The 20,211-nt window shown below is 33.5% G+C and overlaps 1 protein-coding gene across 2 annotated transcripts in view; it reads left to right on the forward strand.

The window, feature by feature from the left end:
• Positions 1–20,211, forward strand: part of Orco (odorant receptor co-receptor) — a 64,681-nt gene that overhangs the window by 15,861 nt on the left and 28,609 nt on the right. The window contains exon 6 of one of the 2 annotated variants that reach the window (XM_085950883.1): positions 18,619–18,835. In XM_085950883.1, coding sequence (XP_085807009.1) covers positions 18,619–18,835 — 217 coding nt within the window. The remainder of the gene's footprint in view (positions 1–18,618; positions 18,836–20,211) is intronic. The other variant, XM_085950882.1, reaches the window with a different exon arrangement.

The following is a 20,211-nucleotide window of genomic DNA, read 5'->3' on the forward strand; positions in this document are numbered from 1 at the left end:
CAAGCATAAATAATTGGTAATGCTTCACAAATAAATGTATGGCATCGTAATACGTGATTTTGGTCAGTTAGCTTAGAGTGATCTATGTTTTTGTTGTCAATTAAAAGTGACTCCGTCTAAATCAGAAGAGAACAACCTCAGAGTAATAATAATATGAAGAGAGTAGCTATTGTTCGACAAAATGAAGCCGTGCTTCTTGCGCACTATAACGCACAGTAGAACTTCAATCTTATTATTATTAACTTAACTATGATTCGTTATACCATCATGTGCTCATCAGTACGGCTACCAAATTAACATATTTGTAATAAACACTACATTGTTAACCATATTATTGTCTACTAAATTAACTAAAAATAATCACCACTAACGTTATATTTAACACAAAAACAATAAATTTCAGCAAAATACCTAAAGGTGGACTTGGCTGATTTTGAAATCTAGCGACACATGTAATAAGCACTACATTGTTAACCATATTATTGTCTACTAAATTAACTAAAAATAATCACCACTAACGTTATATTTAACACGAAAACAATAAATTTCAGCAAAATACCTAAAGGTGGACTTGGCTGATTTTGAAATCTAGCGACACATGTAATAAGCACTACATTGTTAACCATATTATTGTCTACTAAATTAACTAAAAATAATCACCACTAACGTTATATTTTACACAAAAACAATAAATTTCAGCAAAATACCTAAAGGTGGACTTGGCTGATTTTGAAATCTAGCGACACATGTAATAAGCACTAGATTGTTAACCATATTATTGTCTACTAAATTAACTAAAAATAATCACCACTAACGTTATATTTAACACGAAAACAATAAATTTCAGCAAAACTTACTCGCAGTTTTTAAATGAATGTAGTCATTCATTCGCTGCTGACTAGATAATGATTTTTTAATTACGACCTTTAAAATGCACGTTAATTACATCGATCGGCCGCTTGGTCATTACGCGCCAGGTGCGTCCTCAGCGTCCAAAGTATTAAATCAATATTTACCGGCGACGAGTAAAAAAATATTTAATTCGGCTGTAGAAATTCTATCTTACTCTAACGCATATTGCGGAGATATAAGCGTGCTTAATGCCTTCTCACTCGCACCTACGGTTCGTTTTTTTTCAGGTGTTGATTATGACTTTTTTTATCTAAAAAATCTAATATTACATTTAGTCGGTGTAGCTATACACTGGTTGTGCGCTACTGATTTCGAGCTTTTTTTATTACTGCAAGCCATTTGATAACGTCAGAGTCAGTTGAGGCTCATGGTTTATTCACGAATCAATTATTTGACATCGATATTCAAGGAATCAAATTGGAATACTTCAAATAAAAAAAATAATGGAATTTTTCCGACGAGGTGGATTATAACGACTCGTTTTAATATCGACTACGTAATTGTTGGCTCGTTGCTTCAGTCAGCATAATTAGGGTTGGCAACCGTACCGGATTTTCCCGGATCGCTCATCCGGAATTAAAGACTTGAAAGAAAGTCACCAATTACTCTTTAACCTTCCCTGTACTGTGCTAGTGAAATACGTTTCGCAGATTCTAAAACAAATTATATTTTATAATATTTTAAATCATAAATACATCATCATCATCAGCCGGGGTCAATCCACTGCTGGATGAAGGCCTCCCCAAGCTTTCTCCAACTCTCGCGGTCCTGTGTCGTTCGCTGCCACGTATTTCCACCGAACTTTACCAGTTCGTCAATCCAGCGGCTTTTAAGGTGACCCTGTGGCCGTTTCATGCCCCTCGGGTACCACTGGATGACGGCATTCGTCCAGCGGCCGTCCTTTAGGCGAGCAATGTGCCCCGCCCATCTCCATTTCAGCTGTTTGGTAACGTCTATTACATCGCGTACTCTTGTCTGCTTCCTAACCCAATGCGTTTCTCTTACGGTCCTTTCGCGTGATGCCCAACATACACCTCTCCATGCCTCGCTGTGTGACTCTTAGCCTTTAGACATCTATCGTGTTGAGGGTCCACTTCTCGCAACCATACGTGAGCACGGGTAGCACACATTGGTTGAACACCTTACGCTTAAGACATAATGGTAGGTCCGTGTCTTACGCTTGTTGTCTTACGCTTAAGACATAATGGTAGTACGATTTAACATCAAACGTGAAAGATCCAAACTGATGCAGAAGCCCAGAGTCCGCAGAGGCTTGAGAAGCAGAGTCGAATTCCAACAAGAGCTGGAGAACAGGCTAGCGGCTTTCCAGGCTGAAAATGACCCCATCTCCCTACAAAACATCGAGGCAATAACAAAAATCATTGTAGAATCTTCGGAAGAGACAGTTGCTGCTGTGGTTGAACGAGTAAGCAAACTTACATAAATACATAATATTATTTAATATAATAAATTAGGCCGATAGGTATTTGATATTACATATTTCACTGACAGGTTGAGTCAGGGCGCTTACCTATTTATCTTTCTGCTACTCAAAAGAATATTGTTTTAATAAGGGAAGTGTTTCAAATTCCGCCAAGAAATGGGAATCAAATTCATCTAATTATCTAAATTAGTAACCCAAATATTTAGTTATTATGTTGTAACACTAATTATGGTTACATGTAAATTGTACGTATTACATTAATTCACCGTATCACAGTTCGCCGTAAGTTTTCTTATCGGAAAGAGATGACCGTATATAATACGGTCTCTATAGCACCGAGATGAAAAAATACGCGTTGTTCGTGGAGCATTGCAGACAATAATGTTCCTTCAAGAATGAAAACCTACTAAGCCTAACCAAACAAATTTTAATAATCCATTATATCGGCTATTTTCAAAATTTGTTTGCCGCAAGCTTCCTGGAAACCGACAAAAACCGTGTTTTATTTAGACATAAATTTTATCTCAGTATGAGCTAAAGAAGTTGGACGGTCTTTAATATACGACCATATATTATATTTTCGATACAACATTTCACGCTGAAGTGTGCTACGTGATACGATAATTGTTATTAACGCATATTTATAACCAAGCCCAGGATGGACGAATGGTAACGTATCAGATTATAATGTCATCCTCAAGTCTGGGAAAATGACATGTTGTTTTTCAATGTGTGTACCTAATACTACAAGAGGCTAACTTACATTTCTCGTAAAAATAAAAGTCTGTTAATGCAATGTCAATATGATCTTCTTCGGATGGCACATGGTGATGTATGACATGTGTATTTTTTATTTAATGCATTGCTCTATTTTCAATGTGCATTTATAATTTATTTAATTGTATGTATTTATTTGATTTTGAAAATAATAATATTTTAATTAGATGTAGGTACCTACTTAATATCAATGATTCAAAGTGCATAATATTAACTGAAATATTTGTAATTTAATGGGCTGGGTAACCTAAGGTGACACTATGGTAACGGGAGTGTTAAGAAACAAAATATTTTACAATGCAAGATTCTTTTTACTGAAAATATAAAATTAATCTTTATTACTAAAATCGACAATTCTATTATAAGACACAGTCTTATATCGGCACAAGACTTAAACAAAATATGTATTAGCATAGTAATAAAAAGGTTAACGTTCTCGAAAAATACCAATAGCTACATAAAACACTTCTTCTTCATATGTCAACTCAACAAGACGTGCCCTTTTAAAAAAATCTTTATTGTCTTTATTGGAATTCTATCTTTAATTACTATTCTTTTCCAATCCCAATATCAGCAGTGACTTAAAACAGTACATTTTACACTAGTCGAAGTGAAAAAATACGAAGGCTTTGAGAAAATCACGGAAATGTATTATGACCTTACAGGGAATCGGACGCGGACTCCCCGGATGAAAAACCAGTGATTACCTTAAGCACTGGACTACGAAGGCGTTGCTCGTTCAAATCACAACGCGTGTGTATTTTCTTTACGAATTTCATTAATTTGTATCATCGCCAATATGGTATTCGTCCAATTCTCCGATACCCAAATATCGGCGCCAAGTTGATGTTATCCAAGTGATGGCGCCAAACCATCCCACTTCCTTCTCTAACTTACTCAACTATATAATACTAATAACTTATATGGTGGCCCAATACTTAAATCACTTGTTTCTGAAATTGAAGGCTGCCGGTTCGATTCGTGGTATAATATACCAATATATGTGATTTTTATTAGGATATTCTTGATTCTCAAGACCTTTATTCGTATTATAAAGAAAAAAATACATATTATATTATCATAATTATTATTTATATATGTATTTATTCTGAAATATACTAGGACTTAACAAATATTAGCCAAGGCGCACATCATATTATATATTATATTAAAAATTGATGGTAGCTTGGATCGAGGATGCGGGCATCTGTACATAGTTTAAACGTTGGATACGTTTTGGGGATAGATATTGAGAAATGAAACTATAGTAGTTACATTATTTAGTGACTGAATTATTATAACTAACAAACTCAGTATGATCTGTTTAGTATATTATACACACGTGTCCCAACCACGTGAAGCATCTCCCCGCGATTACTTCAATCACCGAGGGCTGCCGTGTCCGTTCACGAACTCTAGTGTTTATGACGCGGTCATACCAATGTACCTGTAGCAATCATCGAGTTCTGTGAGAACAAGCTAAGAATCTGTCAGCCGTGGCCATTCGATATAATTAGCATGCTATTTAAATGTGGTAATTAAAAAGTAATTATCTAGTCAGCAGTAATATTAATAGGTATTATGTTTAAATGAATTTCTCACCGAAAGCATGGGATACTCAGTGTAAGCATTATTCAATCGTGAGGTGTTCAATAAATAGGCTATCACGATTGAATGAAAATCTCACACCGCATTTAATCTTGGTTGATAATCGAACTGTCACTCTACATCATCGTTCCTCGGGTCAAAAATAAAAAATATCTACCTCACTGTTATCTGTTATAATTGTATCTCTGTAAATTACTGTACCCGTTGATCCGTCAAATAAACACGCATGCTTCAGTTCTTCACTAATTTCCTCATCACCCCATAATCCACTTACTTCCAAATATACCAATGATTTTGCGGAGCTGATATTAACTTACAAAGCTTAAGATCTACATATATCAAAAAATGCGAGTAAGATTGTGTTTATAACATTATGTGAAAGGTAGCCAGATATGTGGCAACCCTTGGTCGACAAAGAGATTATATTACTTGTTAAAGTTAATAATATAATTTGATTTGATATGCATGGCTTGACAATCTAAATAAATTAAATTTTGATATTTCATTTTGACATTAGCATTCGTGAAACAATATGGACGATATTGCTTTAGTGAAGAGAATATTTTTGAATCATTTAAGAATCTACGAAAAAATGTAATTTGCATAAAATGGTAAAAAGTAATAAAGTATTGAAGCTTCCAAACGTTTTTTGTAATTTAATAAATTATATATAAAGGGTGGGAATTAATTGCACATCGCGTTAGTCAAAATTCACATCGACAAACAATATTCAAAAACTTAGAAAATAGTTTTCACTCAAACTAAATAATACCAAACAAAAGTAACGTACCTATCCATTACCGACTCAAGTAGAAAGCCGATACATTCACAACGACTGGTCCTACTTTTTCCGCCCCTCCTGTTGTTGTCTATGAATGACCTGTCATTGCCTGTCATTATTCTATAGAGTGCTCATACTGACGCGTCTGTCGTGTTCACACAGGGAATGGTTTCATTTGGATAAATGAGTTACAATATAAATAATACACTAGCATTAACACACCTTCTACAAATGTAATGCATAGATCAATGCTACATATTTTTGGGAAATCGATGTTACGACCGGTTTTTGTGTGAATGACTAGTCTGACTTTGACAGCTGATGAATAACAGGAATGTATAAATTATTTAAGTATAAATAACACTGATAGTTAATGTATTTGATTTGAGATTTTTTTTATAATTCAATTTGAAACGAGAAAGGGCGAATCAATTTGTCAATCAATCTGGGATCTGATTTTGACAGCTGAAAAGTGGACCACTCGTTGCTTGTGCGAAAAGTTATGCTCGGGCTTTATTAATCTAAAGATGGCGGTGACCTATCACATTTAAAAAATATATATATAAGTAGCGTGGCTGTCATCGGATCCATGTGATTCAGTTCTCGATTTGATATCATTTATTTAATGATTCACAGGCCGTCAGCAGTTTTTAACGCTGACTCGGTAGAAAGGAAAAAAATAAGTTGTTCATAACAAAATTATATTCTTGTGAATACAAAATATAAAATATATCGTAATGGATTTTTGGTTTTCCACCGTGTGTACTTCTTCCTTCCTTTTTTCTCTGCTGAAAAATCTATTACGATAAAAAACAACACTAAAAGTTTCAAACATTATATAAAAAATAACCACTAGAAATAACCTTTTTTTGGTATTCGAACCCGCGCCTCTGGGTTTCGCGCCCATATTATAATCTACCAACTAAGCTACGTATGACCTATCCAATTACGACGAAATTAACCAGTAGTTTTTACAATGTAGAAGACAGCATAACCATGAAATAATTGAACTCCAAAAACCTTACGAAATACTAAGCTGCTACACAAAATATTTAATTCTGGCCATAAAGAAAATTAAAGATATAAATGAAGGAACATAATTAACTACACACCAATGCAACCATCTTGTATAAAAAAGCAAGGGCATGGTTATATATATAACCTAATATAAATAATAGTTAAGTAAGTAATAATAAAATTGACGTTATACTGTGCGTTATACGCAAGAAACATGGCTTCATTTTTCCGAACAATACCCACTGTCTTTTATATTATTACTTTGAGATTGATTTTGGAGGGAATGTCAAACTTTCAAATAGCAACTAGGTACTCCAAAACATGATTTTGAGACTTACTTACTTTTGGCAATGACCCCACGAGTATTATTATAGTTAAACGACAAAAATCATTCTACTAAACTTTCGACTAAGCCTTCCAAAGATAGCTTCATAGGCCAAATTACTGCCAGTATGAATAACTCAAATATCGTAGAATTAATAACAAAAGAAAACACTGTTTTCAAATAATTCTACCTTTTTAAGGGCGGACGTGCTCAGCGTGGGTCAAAATTGAGTTTTTTCTATTTTCAAAGCATGATCTTGGACATACCTTAAACGTTGTAGATAATCTATTTATATAATTTTGAAGTCTTATTATCCTTTATATTTATTTTAAACATTTGATGACTGTATAAAGTATTTTTATTACATAAAATAGTATTCTTTTAAACCTCTCGCTCTAATTTAGAATATAGTCATATTTCAGTACATAAATGTGCAGTGGTGTTAAGATTTTTTACATTTATTAATTTTTAAACGCATTTATAAAACCATCAGTATAATTTATATCAACATTATTATAGTGAAATATTTACGATAAAAAATTATATTGATAATCTCTGTGATCCCAAATTTGACAAGAATTAGGCATTTTATTATTCAAAAAATGGGTAAGATTAACACATTTGAAGATAATTCTAAAGATACTCATTACAAGCTATGTCTGTGACCATTGAAGTGTGATAAACATCCTACGAATAATGATTGCTTTATAATAATTATTGACCTAAGAATAAGATAGTGTTTTTTTTAAATACGCCATTTCTTTTGGTATTCTCCAGTGGTTAAGCTACAACATACGGCCGTAGTCATAAATTGACAAACCATAATTGAAGTAGGGAGTAAAATGATGTTAACGCGCGTGTTTGAACATGTACCGTTGAAAAAAATCGGTTAGGTATTCCATTTTGACCTACGCTGAGCATGTCCGCCCTTAATGGTTACTTATTACTCGCAAGCCGCCAGTACAATCTATTATAACTACTGTAATACGCATTTCATAATATAGACCATGTAGATAACGATCGAAACATAACTATGTCACCACATTTATAATGATACAAAGTCAAACCAAACTAAACTAACCCTAACCTCCCGTACATCGTTTAAATTGAGGCAATCATTTTGTGAATTATTTATGGAGACACCGGGTCCGACATCTGGCAATACTCGCACACCGATCAATGGCTACAGAGTACCAACCACCTCATCTAAGATTAATTATTATTCCTGCTATTCTAGAACAAAGAGAATGTATCACCTGTCATAATATACGTGTTAAATATAACGGAGCTTCTTTTAAGGGGGGTGGGGCTCAGTGGCCAGTCGACAGTTGGAAATGCTATAATAATTTCATTTAAATATGCCAGTGGTGAAGGCCTCACACTTGGTAGACGTTTATTTAGAGCCTACCTTAATAAAATAAACTTTATGTTTTTATATCAGTATAGTTATGTCGCAACTAGGGATTCCAAACCCGGGCTATTTTTGATACCTATGAATCCCGGGATTGATAAACATAATCCCGAAACTTTCGGGATTGATTTTTTTATCATTTTTTATGGAAAATAAAATAAAAACGAAAATATAACAGAAAAAATACTTTTAATAACAAATAACTACATTAGAAATAAACTGAGTTTGAATGAAGTTTGATTTATACCCATGTGTAAGTTGTCGATTCATTTTATTTTTTCACATAAATTTATAAAAATGAGAAAGATTGGAAAAAACAATGCTTCGCACTATTAACAGAGTAATTCCACTATGATCTTATACGTTTTACGGCAGTTTCATATTTGGTTGACTAATTAGATTTATGAAGTCTAAAGGCCATAAGTACACCATGATTTGCTTTACTATTTTAAATCTCGCTAACCCATTCATTAAGTCTTTACTATCAGAAACAGCAATATCATATTAAATTCACATTATTACTTATATTACAATATTATTTATTCCATTAAACTTATGTATTTCCAAGATTGAACGTATACAATATTAACAATAAATGTCTTAAATAGTATAAATTAATTATACAATGAAACAAATGCCAATCCCGGGACCAGTCTCGGGATCCCGGAATTGTCAAATTGTAATCCCGAAATCCCGGGATCAGAATTTTGACTCGGGATTGGATTCCTTAGTCGCAACATTATAGCTATACTTTGGCGTTCAAAGGCTGTAATAAATATCTGTACAAACTGAAATCAATTTATTACATATAATATTACAAGTCATTTAAAATTGAAAAATTATATAAGTCAGTGGCGAAAACTCAATACTAATCGATTATTTAAAGCCTATCTTTCAAAGAAAAATAATTTTTAATTGCCTGCCGTCGTATTTAAATATTAACTTCATTACTTTTATATTCGACACGCATATGACACTAATACATAAGGAGCTATGGCACTAATAAACTAATACAATCAAAGAAAGGCTTCTTAAAACATTTTGCGCAGACAACATAAATACATACTATTATATACGTATTGCAAAAAATACATGCCTATTTCAAGACTAATGTCATACTGTCACGTGAACCGAGGCTGTAGATATTTAAGCCCAACGGGCCTCGTCTAGAGTCTCGTGCATACAGCAAATGTTATTTTTTTAAATTAGTTATATACTTTTATTTAGGTGCGTTGAACTCAATACCAAATAGAATTGGCGTCAAAAGCCCAACTATCGTGGTTGTCCGATTTTCTAGCCCGAGTTCGAATGCGATTACGCATTACTTTAGTGCATGTTGTAATTTTTTCGTCTAATATCTAACTACAATATGTCAAATAGATTACTGAAGCGTCAATCAGAAATTAAAGACCTAGGCATATTGTTTGACTCACGTTTATCATTTCGCTCGCACATCACTTCTACGGCATTGCGTGCGAGCAAGCTTCTAGGATTCGTCATGAGACTAGCCAAGTCATTCAAGAATCCAACTGTTTTACGTACACTCTATGTGTCGTTAGTACGGAGTATTCTTGAGTATGGCTCCATCATCTGGAGCCCTTATGAAGTTTCCTATAAGCTTGTTTTAGAGCGTGTTCAGAAAAAAATTCTTCGTCTTCTCTATTTTAAAGTTTATAATTATTTTCCTTTTGACACCTTCTCAAACAAGTATTTTCCGACTAACTTTCTTCAAGGCATGCTCGCCTTTCATTCTCTTGAAGCTCGTAGGTCACTTCTGCTCTTAAAGCATTTTTCCCTGCTCTCACGTGGTATCATTTTCAATCCCGATATTCTAGAATATTTAAATTTTTACGCACCCGTCAATTACATGCGTGGTCGCAGCCATGACCTATTTTGGGTGAAAGCTGTTTCCTCATGTCAGGCTCACCAGGCACCAATAGCGAGGGCTGTGCGGTTGGTCAATGCACTCCCTAGAGATGTAGATATTTTTGGCGATCCATTATATATTCTGTTTTTTAAATTCTATTTTATTGTTTAATTTGTACTTTTTGAATCATTGTTTTTTTTTTAAATTTTATTTCTTTTGTATAAAACTATTTTTGCTTTCTTTTTTTCCTCCACTTTGTTTTTTCTGATTTTCCGAACTGATTACTTGTAATTTTTATTCTAAATGTCATGTTGTGAACGTCCTGAATTAATAATTTGTTATGTACTCAACGTGTCTTTTTCAAATAAATAAATAAAATATAATAATTTTTGTTCAGTGCAATACTGAAAATTAATTAAGTAGGTATTTATAATTTTATTACCTGCCTATTTTCTTCTATCCTGTGAGGTGAGGTTACTGCCAAAATTTGTTAAGTCTCGAATTTATGTTATGGAGTAATTATTGTAATCTGTGGTTTAACACGCCCTCTAAAATCGGGTATAATGCTAATAATTTCTTTGTGGCTTATATAATATGTTCAATATAACGGATGACATTGTTTTTTTTCTCTCAAACATTCACATAATCCGTTGTTAACTCTAAATACCTAAATTACAGATTTATTAAATTTTTATATCAATCCCATGCTATTTTTTTACAATGTTTTTCTTAGCTCGTATTCTTGTTTGTCCGGTGGTTGTTTATCCAGTACAAATCTTGCAATCGATTTTTAACTAACTTCCCGATTAGACATTTTAAACTTTTAGCCATCTTTAAGTAGAATTGATTTAATTTTCAGTTAATTTCGTTTTTCTATGAAAAGTTATTTCGGAAGAAATCCGTAAAAAGTAAAACTATTATTGGTTGCTAAGTGAGTCCTAGCAACTAAATTATTAATATGATTGATATATACGAGCGTGACTATTTATAATGTTTATAATGTCAAAATTACATTTCAGTATATTTATTCAGTATTTCTATCAAGTACAATTGTTTTTGATCGTTTAAGCTAGTAAAGTCAAGTTTATATGATTCAACAGAAAATTTAAAAACGTTGCATATAAAAGTTCTTTTTATCTTGTAATTATTAAGAAGTTAATTTAATCTCAATACTATACGGCCAATTGTATACTTACAAATTTCTAGACATGTTTGTAATTACCCAAATTTTAGCTACTATTTTACTATCATTACACTACCGTCATTAAGCCTCGCCCTCGTGACTGCTGTAGTATTAAAAAATATTAAGTATATTATATAAAATTACTTTAAAACTTTGTAAAACAATAAGCTATAAACAAGAAAACTTGAATAATTTGATAAATGATGAAAATTTTACTTTAATATTTTATATGGGTATCTACTTACTTAAAATTAATGTACACTACAGCGCCATCTAACATATTTCATGAGAAACTCCAAAGACGCTTGTGAAAAAAAAAACAAATTTAATTTAAAAGAAAAAACACTGAAATCGTGTAATTAGATCCATTGTATAGAAAAAAATGTTGCTAGAAGTGAAAATAATTCACCACGTTCAGAAAATTTCCAAGATTTATCGTCCATGGAGAATTTAATATATCACGAAACTTGCTCCTGTCTTCTTGGGGTGGAAATTTTATTATTTTTTGAAGTTGGCATCTCTCAGAAGTTTTCCTCCGTTGCGAGCTTTCACGTCATTTTCCCGCCGTTACGATTCTCATTAAAATAGTGCAGAGCTTTAATGGCCGAGGTAATTGTATTCTTAAGTTTATTCTTCGTAGAATATTTTAGCATAATATGGAAAAGTCTAAGATTTTGGACTTCTAATATAAAATTGCGAACCAAACGTAGCACCTTCATTAGACTGAAATGACATTTTTGTTGCTTCGCATAATTTTACGGGTAAATTTCTTAATAGCTTAATACCCCGTTTACACATGCATGTATGTATTGTGCACAGTAAGAAAATGTATGGGGAAACATGTATTATCCTGCAGTTGGTAAGATTGCGTGCATAAATCAAACAATATTGGAAGATTCCAAATTGTAATGATTTATTGCGCGCAAGTAAGATTATTTTCGATCTGCGCCTGCGCTGTAGAGCGATAGGGACGAACATGCCGGTAAAAAAACCAACTACTCATTTTGAGCTCCGATTTTCATAACGACCTGTCAGATAGTAGTATAAAAATGCCAACCTCACGTCTCGCTTACTCTTGAAGAATGAGATTGGAGAGACAGTCAGCACTTTTACATGTAAACAGTTATTGTTATGACAGTTTAAAATAAGCACAATTGCCGACGGTAATTCCATGCATGTGTACAGGCGCTATAAGATTTTTAAATACTCATTAATAGTAACGTCCCTTATAGTTTAGTGACTTAGACAAAGAAAATTCTACTGTATATTTTGGTTAAACTCTGGATCAGTGGTGGTGAACCTATGAAACGCGTGCTACCAGCGGCATTCGAGATAATTTTGCATGGCACGCGTTTGAAGAGAGAAAAAAAGTTATAATAATAATAAATGGCAAAACACATCGTATAAAAAAGCAGGCAAATACTCTTCAAGAATAAGCATTAAATATATAAATAATATTTAATTATATACGTCGGTCCTTAGACTTTATGCTTTACTTATAATATTGTCGCACTAACTTCAGCAGGCGGCAAGGGATGCCGATTTGATATAAATAAAAAGAATTTTAAGTTATACACATTTATATTTTATGAAAAACTCGATGTTTTTTTTAAATAATATAAAAAATATTAAAACTATGAATTAGTCAAAAATCTTTACGAAGAAAAATTTTAAACTTCCACAAAATATATGTTATAATCAGATGGGGACGTAAACAAAATTCACATTTTATAATATTTTTCTTAAATTGTAGGTTTATCTTTGACTTAAGGGGGGACATGCTCGTCGAAGGTCAAAATTGAGTTTTTATTTTATTTTCAAACCATGATCCTGGACACTCCTTAAACGTTGTAGATAATCTATTTATATAATTTTGAAGCCTTATTACCCTTTATAGTTATTTTAAACATTTGATGACTACATAAAGTATTTTTATTATATAAAATAGTATTCTTTTAAACCTCTCGCTCTAATGTTTTATAATATAGTCATATTTCGGTACATAAAGTTATGTGGTGTTAAGATTTTTTACATTTATTAATTTTTAAACGCATTTATAAAACCAAGGAAAAGGCTCAGTAAAGGCTACTCCTTAATCCAAAAAGAGTTTATTTATACGTTGATATTCTGTGTGAACTGGCTGCTTTCTGTCGTCGGCTGGTACGCATACAGTTCGCCGTATCACACCTCACCGTGAAATAATTTTATCGGAAATATATGGCCATAAAATGCACGATTCTTGTCGGTTTACACTTTACAGGAAGCTAGCAGCAAACAAATTTTAAAAATAGCCGATATACTGGATTAATTGTTAGGTTAGGATAGGTTTTCATTCTTGAATTCATGAATTTTGCCAAAATCAGCTATGAAAATATTATAGTTCATAATATTAAATCTTTGAAAATTGGAGACCGTATAGTATAATCATTATGGTCATCTTTTTCTGATAAGAAAGCTCACGGCGAACTGTACCACAGTGCAATGTTTTACGTACAATCTACATGTAACTGCTTTCTGTATAATAGCGTACAATATTATTGATGACCATAAAACTCTAAAATCAACTCAATAAAATATTTAAATGACCTTATTTATGTATTTTTATTAAACCGTTTTGCTCGCCTAAAGAAAATCTAAATACGCCGTTATGAAGCTTATGAAACACGATTGAAGATGCCTCTTGTAATTTTGTATGGCTCGTTAGTCGACTTAAGTAAACTTCTAGCTCTCAAATCTTCCAGAGATAAAATGGCGCAGGATAGAAGGAAAGAAGACATGTCCTCGTCATAACACAAAGTGTTCAAAATTACTCTGCCTGCTCGTTCGCAGTCACTTGACAACTTCGGCACAAAAGACACTGAAGAGGACGGTAAGCTTTCGGCTAAAAACTTTGCGAGGTGCGTATTAGAATGCAAGACACGATCCCAGGAAGATGATAAAAATTTCGAAAGGTAGTTTGTTAGTCGTGAAATGATTCTGCGGCGAAAATATACGATATAATACAATGGGTAAGTCCCACCGATGTATCGCACCGGCACTTTGTTACAAAAACCAAATTTTGTTGAAATTTGATCTATAAATTACTATGCTAAGTTTTCATAAAATCATGCATGAAAAACCATACTTAATACTTTTAAGTAGAGAATGGCTAAAACACCTCTATCATCATTTCTATCACCACATGTGGCATGCAGGTTCTTTCCGGGGGTACGCAGGGTGCGAACATTATATGTCCCAATGCGCATACTCGACTTGTTAGAGAGGATTACTCTACCTGTTTCATTGTCCATTTCCATGCAAGGTCGTCGGTTTACAGAGCCGGTTGTCGTCCGAGGCTGTTGTGAAGGTGTTTTATTAATCTGTTTCTTTTAAGGAGGCAAGGTGATTAGCCCAGCGCTTCGGAAGCCTGAGTCACGAGGGCCCTGAGGGTCGGCTCGACCGGGTTTTTCTGTCGGGGATTTCCTTCCCTTAGCCAGAAGGCCAGTTTTATGACGCCGGTCACTCGCCCTTCGCCCCCTGCTGTTAGTTACAGCTTACGTTGCATTGCCCGGAGGTCGCCGCGGGGAGGCCAGCAGATGGGACTTGCTGGCAGTTTAGCTTTTCCCAACTTTTGCTATGGAGACAAAGTAAAGAAAACATTATCATACCATATCAGATCCCTTTCAATATAAGTAACCTGATTTCTTTGCCTTCTTCCCCGAGGGTCTTAACAGTACGATGACAAATACGCAGTCTTTCAATACCTATTGTTAATCATTTTAAATAGTTCCGACGCAATATAAATATTTACACATTAAATATTTTTGTGATAGCGATCTAATTTTTAAGTAAGTAAGATTAGGACAGAACTGGCTTCTGAAAGTTGGCTGCAGTTTAGCTAAAAAATAACATTATCATATATTTGATTTTTTATTACGCAGTTTTAAGAATAAAATTGTAAAATTTAACATACCACCTACTGAGACAAAATGCGGTGAGCATTTCTAAAAATGAGAAAGTCACCGATGAGCAAGTTAGAGTAGGGTCAATAACGCTCACCTGAGGTAGCTGGAAGAGAGGAGTCAAATCAAGCCTTTTGGCGGAGGCGTCTTTCGTTTTCTTAGTTAAATTAATCTAAATTGTGAGCTATACATCGTCTGTAACAGTTATCTGTAAAATATGAACGGTTCTCCATCTGTTCTTGTTTGTTGAATACGCCATTTATAGCCGTAATAATAAATAAGCTTGGTAAACAGTCAAACAGATTCAAATATCTTTCGTAAGATTTCATGCACGAATTGCATTGGTTCATCCGTTGTAATACAGCCATAAGTCTCCGCAGTTTTTTCGATGTGGAAAAAACGTATGAAAAGCTCTGGAACTGAACGAGAAAAATCACTTGTGCGAGAGAGCTTTGAAAGATTTTCGATGTCTAAATACGCAAGGGTTTTTAGGGGATGTTTTTTATTATATTATTAATGAACACTCAGTTTAGATCCTTCTTATCTTAGATCAAAGATTGGTTTTTAGATGATAATAAATCCTGCTGAATAATTTAAAATTTACTTTCTAGGTTATATCATCATCAGCCTGAATTAATCCGATGTTAGATGAAAACCTCTTCAAGCTGGCCCATTCATATCGGTCTCAATCGTTATATTGCCACGTACTTCCGTAGAATTGCATCAATTCAGAGCCTTTTTGCTCTAGTTTTCAGATATTTTCTATATCTTGGGTACCAATAATGGATGAGTAGAATAATTTTTCAGAGATTGGGTTTTCTTAAATTTATCATTTTAAGTAAAAGTAAGTGCAAAAAGAATGCTAGTATTTATAAACAATTTTAATTTATTCCACTCGGGGAAATCATCATCAGCTGGAATCATTTCACTAATATATGAAGGTCTCCTCTAGCTTTTTTTTACTCTTATTCACCCATATTTTTTATTACCACGTAAATCTGTCAAGCGCTTTTAGGGTAGCTCTGTGGTCATTTAATGACCCTTCGGTATCACTTTATGGCTGTATTTGTCCTGTCTGCCCATCATAATTCGTTAGTTTTATCACAGTGCATACTCTTGCCTACCTCGTTGTCCATTGGCTATTTTTCTGATCCACGTTATTTCCAACATGCTACGTGCCTTTACTCCTAGTTTTTGGATATGCATACGTGAAGAGTAATATAGCATAAATTGGTTTAACACTTTAAACTATGGAACATCGGTTTTGAAGATGCTTTTTAGGCACTCAACTGTGATCCATACGAGTTTGGTTCGGCAAGTTATCTCGTCATTCATAGTTATACCATTGTGATATTACAGCCCATTCATTCATTTTCATTCGAAATACCAGCCCTTTCGAAACGTAATTTCAAAATATACTGATAAATATGTTAGTCGCCCTTTCACTAGATTTCTAGTATAAAGTACCTGCAGTGAGGACTTTGAAAAAAAAGGTCAGTTGAGAAGAGGAAGAGTGTGAGTACGCCATTTTTATTATCAACCCATAACGTAAACTCGTGTTTAAACAAAATGTAATTGAATAATATTTGTAACCAGGCGACGATGGCTTCGTCGCCTATTCAACCGCATATAGAGTTGGGTATTTCCCGAGAAAATCTCAATCTCGAGATTTGAGATTTCCTGAAATGATGAAATTTTGAATTCTCGAGATTCGGGAAATTTAAAAAAACCTTTTTGTTATTTATTTCTGAAGAACAAAATAGAAGGAGGAAAACAAAAATATTTAAAAACATTACTTATTAAAATGGAATTTTAAAAAACACACTGTCAATCGCTGCGTTTGCAAAAAATGCACTCATTTTGAGTCGACGTTGGATTTTTTTTTCGACCATGTTCGATCCCGAATAGGATCAAATGGGCTTCCACAGAGTAAAGATTTGTATTAACAAATTTTGTTTTTCCGAGAAATGGATGTCAGCCAGTTGTTCAACCTATTAGGTCCATACCCTGACTCACACACAAATTGAAAAACAATATGTGTACTTGTTAGACCTAGGATTTGTACCTGGGACCCACGGCATTATAGTCCAACGCTTAAGCCGCGCGGCCACCGTGTGTATAAAACGTTGGCTTAATTGTGTTAAATGCTTTGAACGTTTTGTGTTTTCTGTACACTTTTTTCATATAGAAAATCGTTTTTTCGATTAATATTTGAAAGATTTGAAAGAAAAGATTCTCGAGATCCGGGATTTCCCAAAATGTAAATAATTTCAATTCTCGAGATTCGGGATGGAAAATCTTGAAAATTTCTCGAGAATTCCCGTAGAAAAAATCCCGAAACTCAACTCTAACTGCGTGTAATATTATACCCAATTATAATTTACTTGTTTTAAAGAATAAAAATTATCTCTAAATGATAAATACAGTCTTTGAATACATCAAACAATCCCTATCTGAGAAAATCTCGCTCGATCGCCTGCTGCGTATTAACAAGTTGACGTAATGTCATTATTTTACAATAGCTCCGTAAATATTTATTAATAGTTTTCCAAGATTGTGGTTATTGACCCGCTTGATTTCACTGCTATATATGAAAGTTACTTTAGGATTAAACAAAACATTTTATAATCACTTTTATCTTTTGTAAATAATATATCTTTGAACTTACGTAAAAGCTTTTATTTGAAAGCTCCTGCACCGTATCCTGGAGTTCTTTTTACAAAGGCAACAATGTTGTCTGCAAAGCGCATGTGAAAAGGGTAATCGCCGTTAATGTAAATTCTTCTTTTCTGCTATTCAAATCATCCAGAGTAGCGGTAAATAGTTTGGGTGAGAATGTGTCGTATTGAAGAACACCTAATCGGATAAAAAACCTTGTAAGTTTTATGAGATATAAAGTTGTACCAAACCACAAAGAACAATTTTATTGCATTTAAAAAATTGCGGCGTCATACTGCCAACGAGAAGATCTCTCCACTTATAATAATGTTCAGCAGTTTTGTATTAGCTTTAATTTGTTACTTACTACAATTTTTAATACTGCCTCTACGTGCTCATCTCTCCCATGGGTACCTTAACTTAAGTCATGTAAATTCAATCAAAGGCTATTTGAGTTCATGGCGACCTTAGTCTTGGGTTACTGCTCCTGAGACATTCCCAGTCATAAAAGAAATGATGCTTCACATAAAACGTAGGCTCCCGCGATACGCCCGATTAAGACCGGGTATGGTTTGGTGGGGCCATTAACTTCAATGTACACGTATTATCGCATTACTATGTATTTATAATATTTATCTAAAGCCTGGAGCGTTACTTCATTTATTTTTTAAACGTTTTTTCTCTTTTATTACAGATGACATGAAAAGCACAGAGTCCTTGGACGTTGACTTGCGAGGTATCTACAACAATCGCCAAGACTTTGGCATGAACTTCCGAACTGGTTCTACACTGCAAACTTTCGGCAGCAACGGCATCAACGGAGCCAACCCCAACGGACTGACGAAAAAGCAAGAAATGCTGGTCAGGAGTGCCATCAAATATTGGGTTGAGAGGCACAAGCACGTTGTCAGGTATTTTTAATGAGAGTTTGAATTTATATAATAATTGCCGTTCCACCACTCTTTATATATGGTTGGATTGGCGCTAAGTTTTCACATCACGCCATGTGACCACCGCGTCTTGGGTCTTCCAACACTCCTCCGCCCAGATGGCTTCGCATAAAAAACCTTTCGGACTGGTCATCCGGGTTCATCCACTGAACATGACATTTTCCATAGATACTTAACAATATTATTTTACGACAGTTATGGTGCAGCACGAGAAATTAATACTTCACAAACGAAATAGGTATCACTATCTGAAAGACCTTCATAATAAATCAGAGTTTTTTTTTAAATTTTAATACCACATTGACACGACAAATTATTATGAATGTTTCATTTATTAAAAAGTGTCATACAGTGGGATCACTGCAATTAGGGATTGCAATACCGAATGAATATATCAATACTGGTAGTTCGGTATTTATTATTCAATACCGGTATTCGTCAAAACATATTATTGTTAATACTACTAATGTTATCACTATCGATAAATATAGGTAACTAATAAAATCTAGTTAAAACACTATTGTGTTGCAACCTAAATTACCCACCTGCATTTATTATGTTGAGCTTTAAAAATATGTATTGATCATAATATTTTAGAACTGGTAATTTTTACAGTCCGGAAACAGAAAAAAATTCAATGTTTGTTGGATGTATATACTATCAACGTTGGATCAATAGTAAGTTATAGATTAATAATTGGAAATGTCTGCCACGAATATTTTCTTCTTCAAAATATGTTAATTTATCGCGGCAATTCCATAACTACTGTATTTGAGGGATTTTGATTTAATTTCATTTAATTTTTGTTGGTTTAAGTCAATATATTTACGTTTTGGCAGCATAAAAATAATACACTAAATTTAATACAAAATAAATAGTAGTACCTAAGTACATAATGAAAAATTAAATTAAATTCATTTTCGAAAAACATACACGTGTATGCTTTTTTAATACCGAAAATACCGGTATTTCGGTATCGATAAATAATTGAATACCGGTATTACAATCCCTAACTTCAATACCTCACTGTTAATAATGTTAGACATACAATATTACCATTATAGAAAAAATAAAATAAACATAATAGGTAACGATCCGATTTGTATGAAACAAACATTGAAGTTAATTATCTCGAAAGTAGAATTTTTTACTAATCCCACTGTAAGTCGCTTTCGGGTAGCGACATAATATAAATTATATTTTTTTAAAGATAATAAAAGAGATAATATTAGTCTGGATATTTTCATTTATATTGAAATCTGGTAATAACGACATAGAATAGTATTCCATACGCTAAGGACATATTATTTTTATATTTTTTTTTTCGTATCAGATTC

Source organism: Rhyacophila brunnea, unplaced genomic scaffold (assembly GCF_057557595.1).
Source record: "Rhyacophila brunnea isolate RB1 unplaced genomic scaffold, BYU_Rbru_1.0 scaffold_23, whole genome shotgun sequence".
NCBI lineage: Eukaryota > Metazoa > Arthropoda > Insecta > Trichoptera > Rhyacophilidae > Rhyacophila > Rhyacophila brunnea.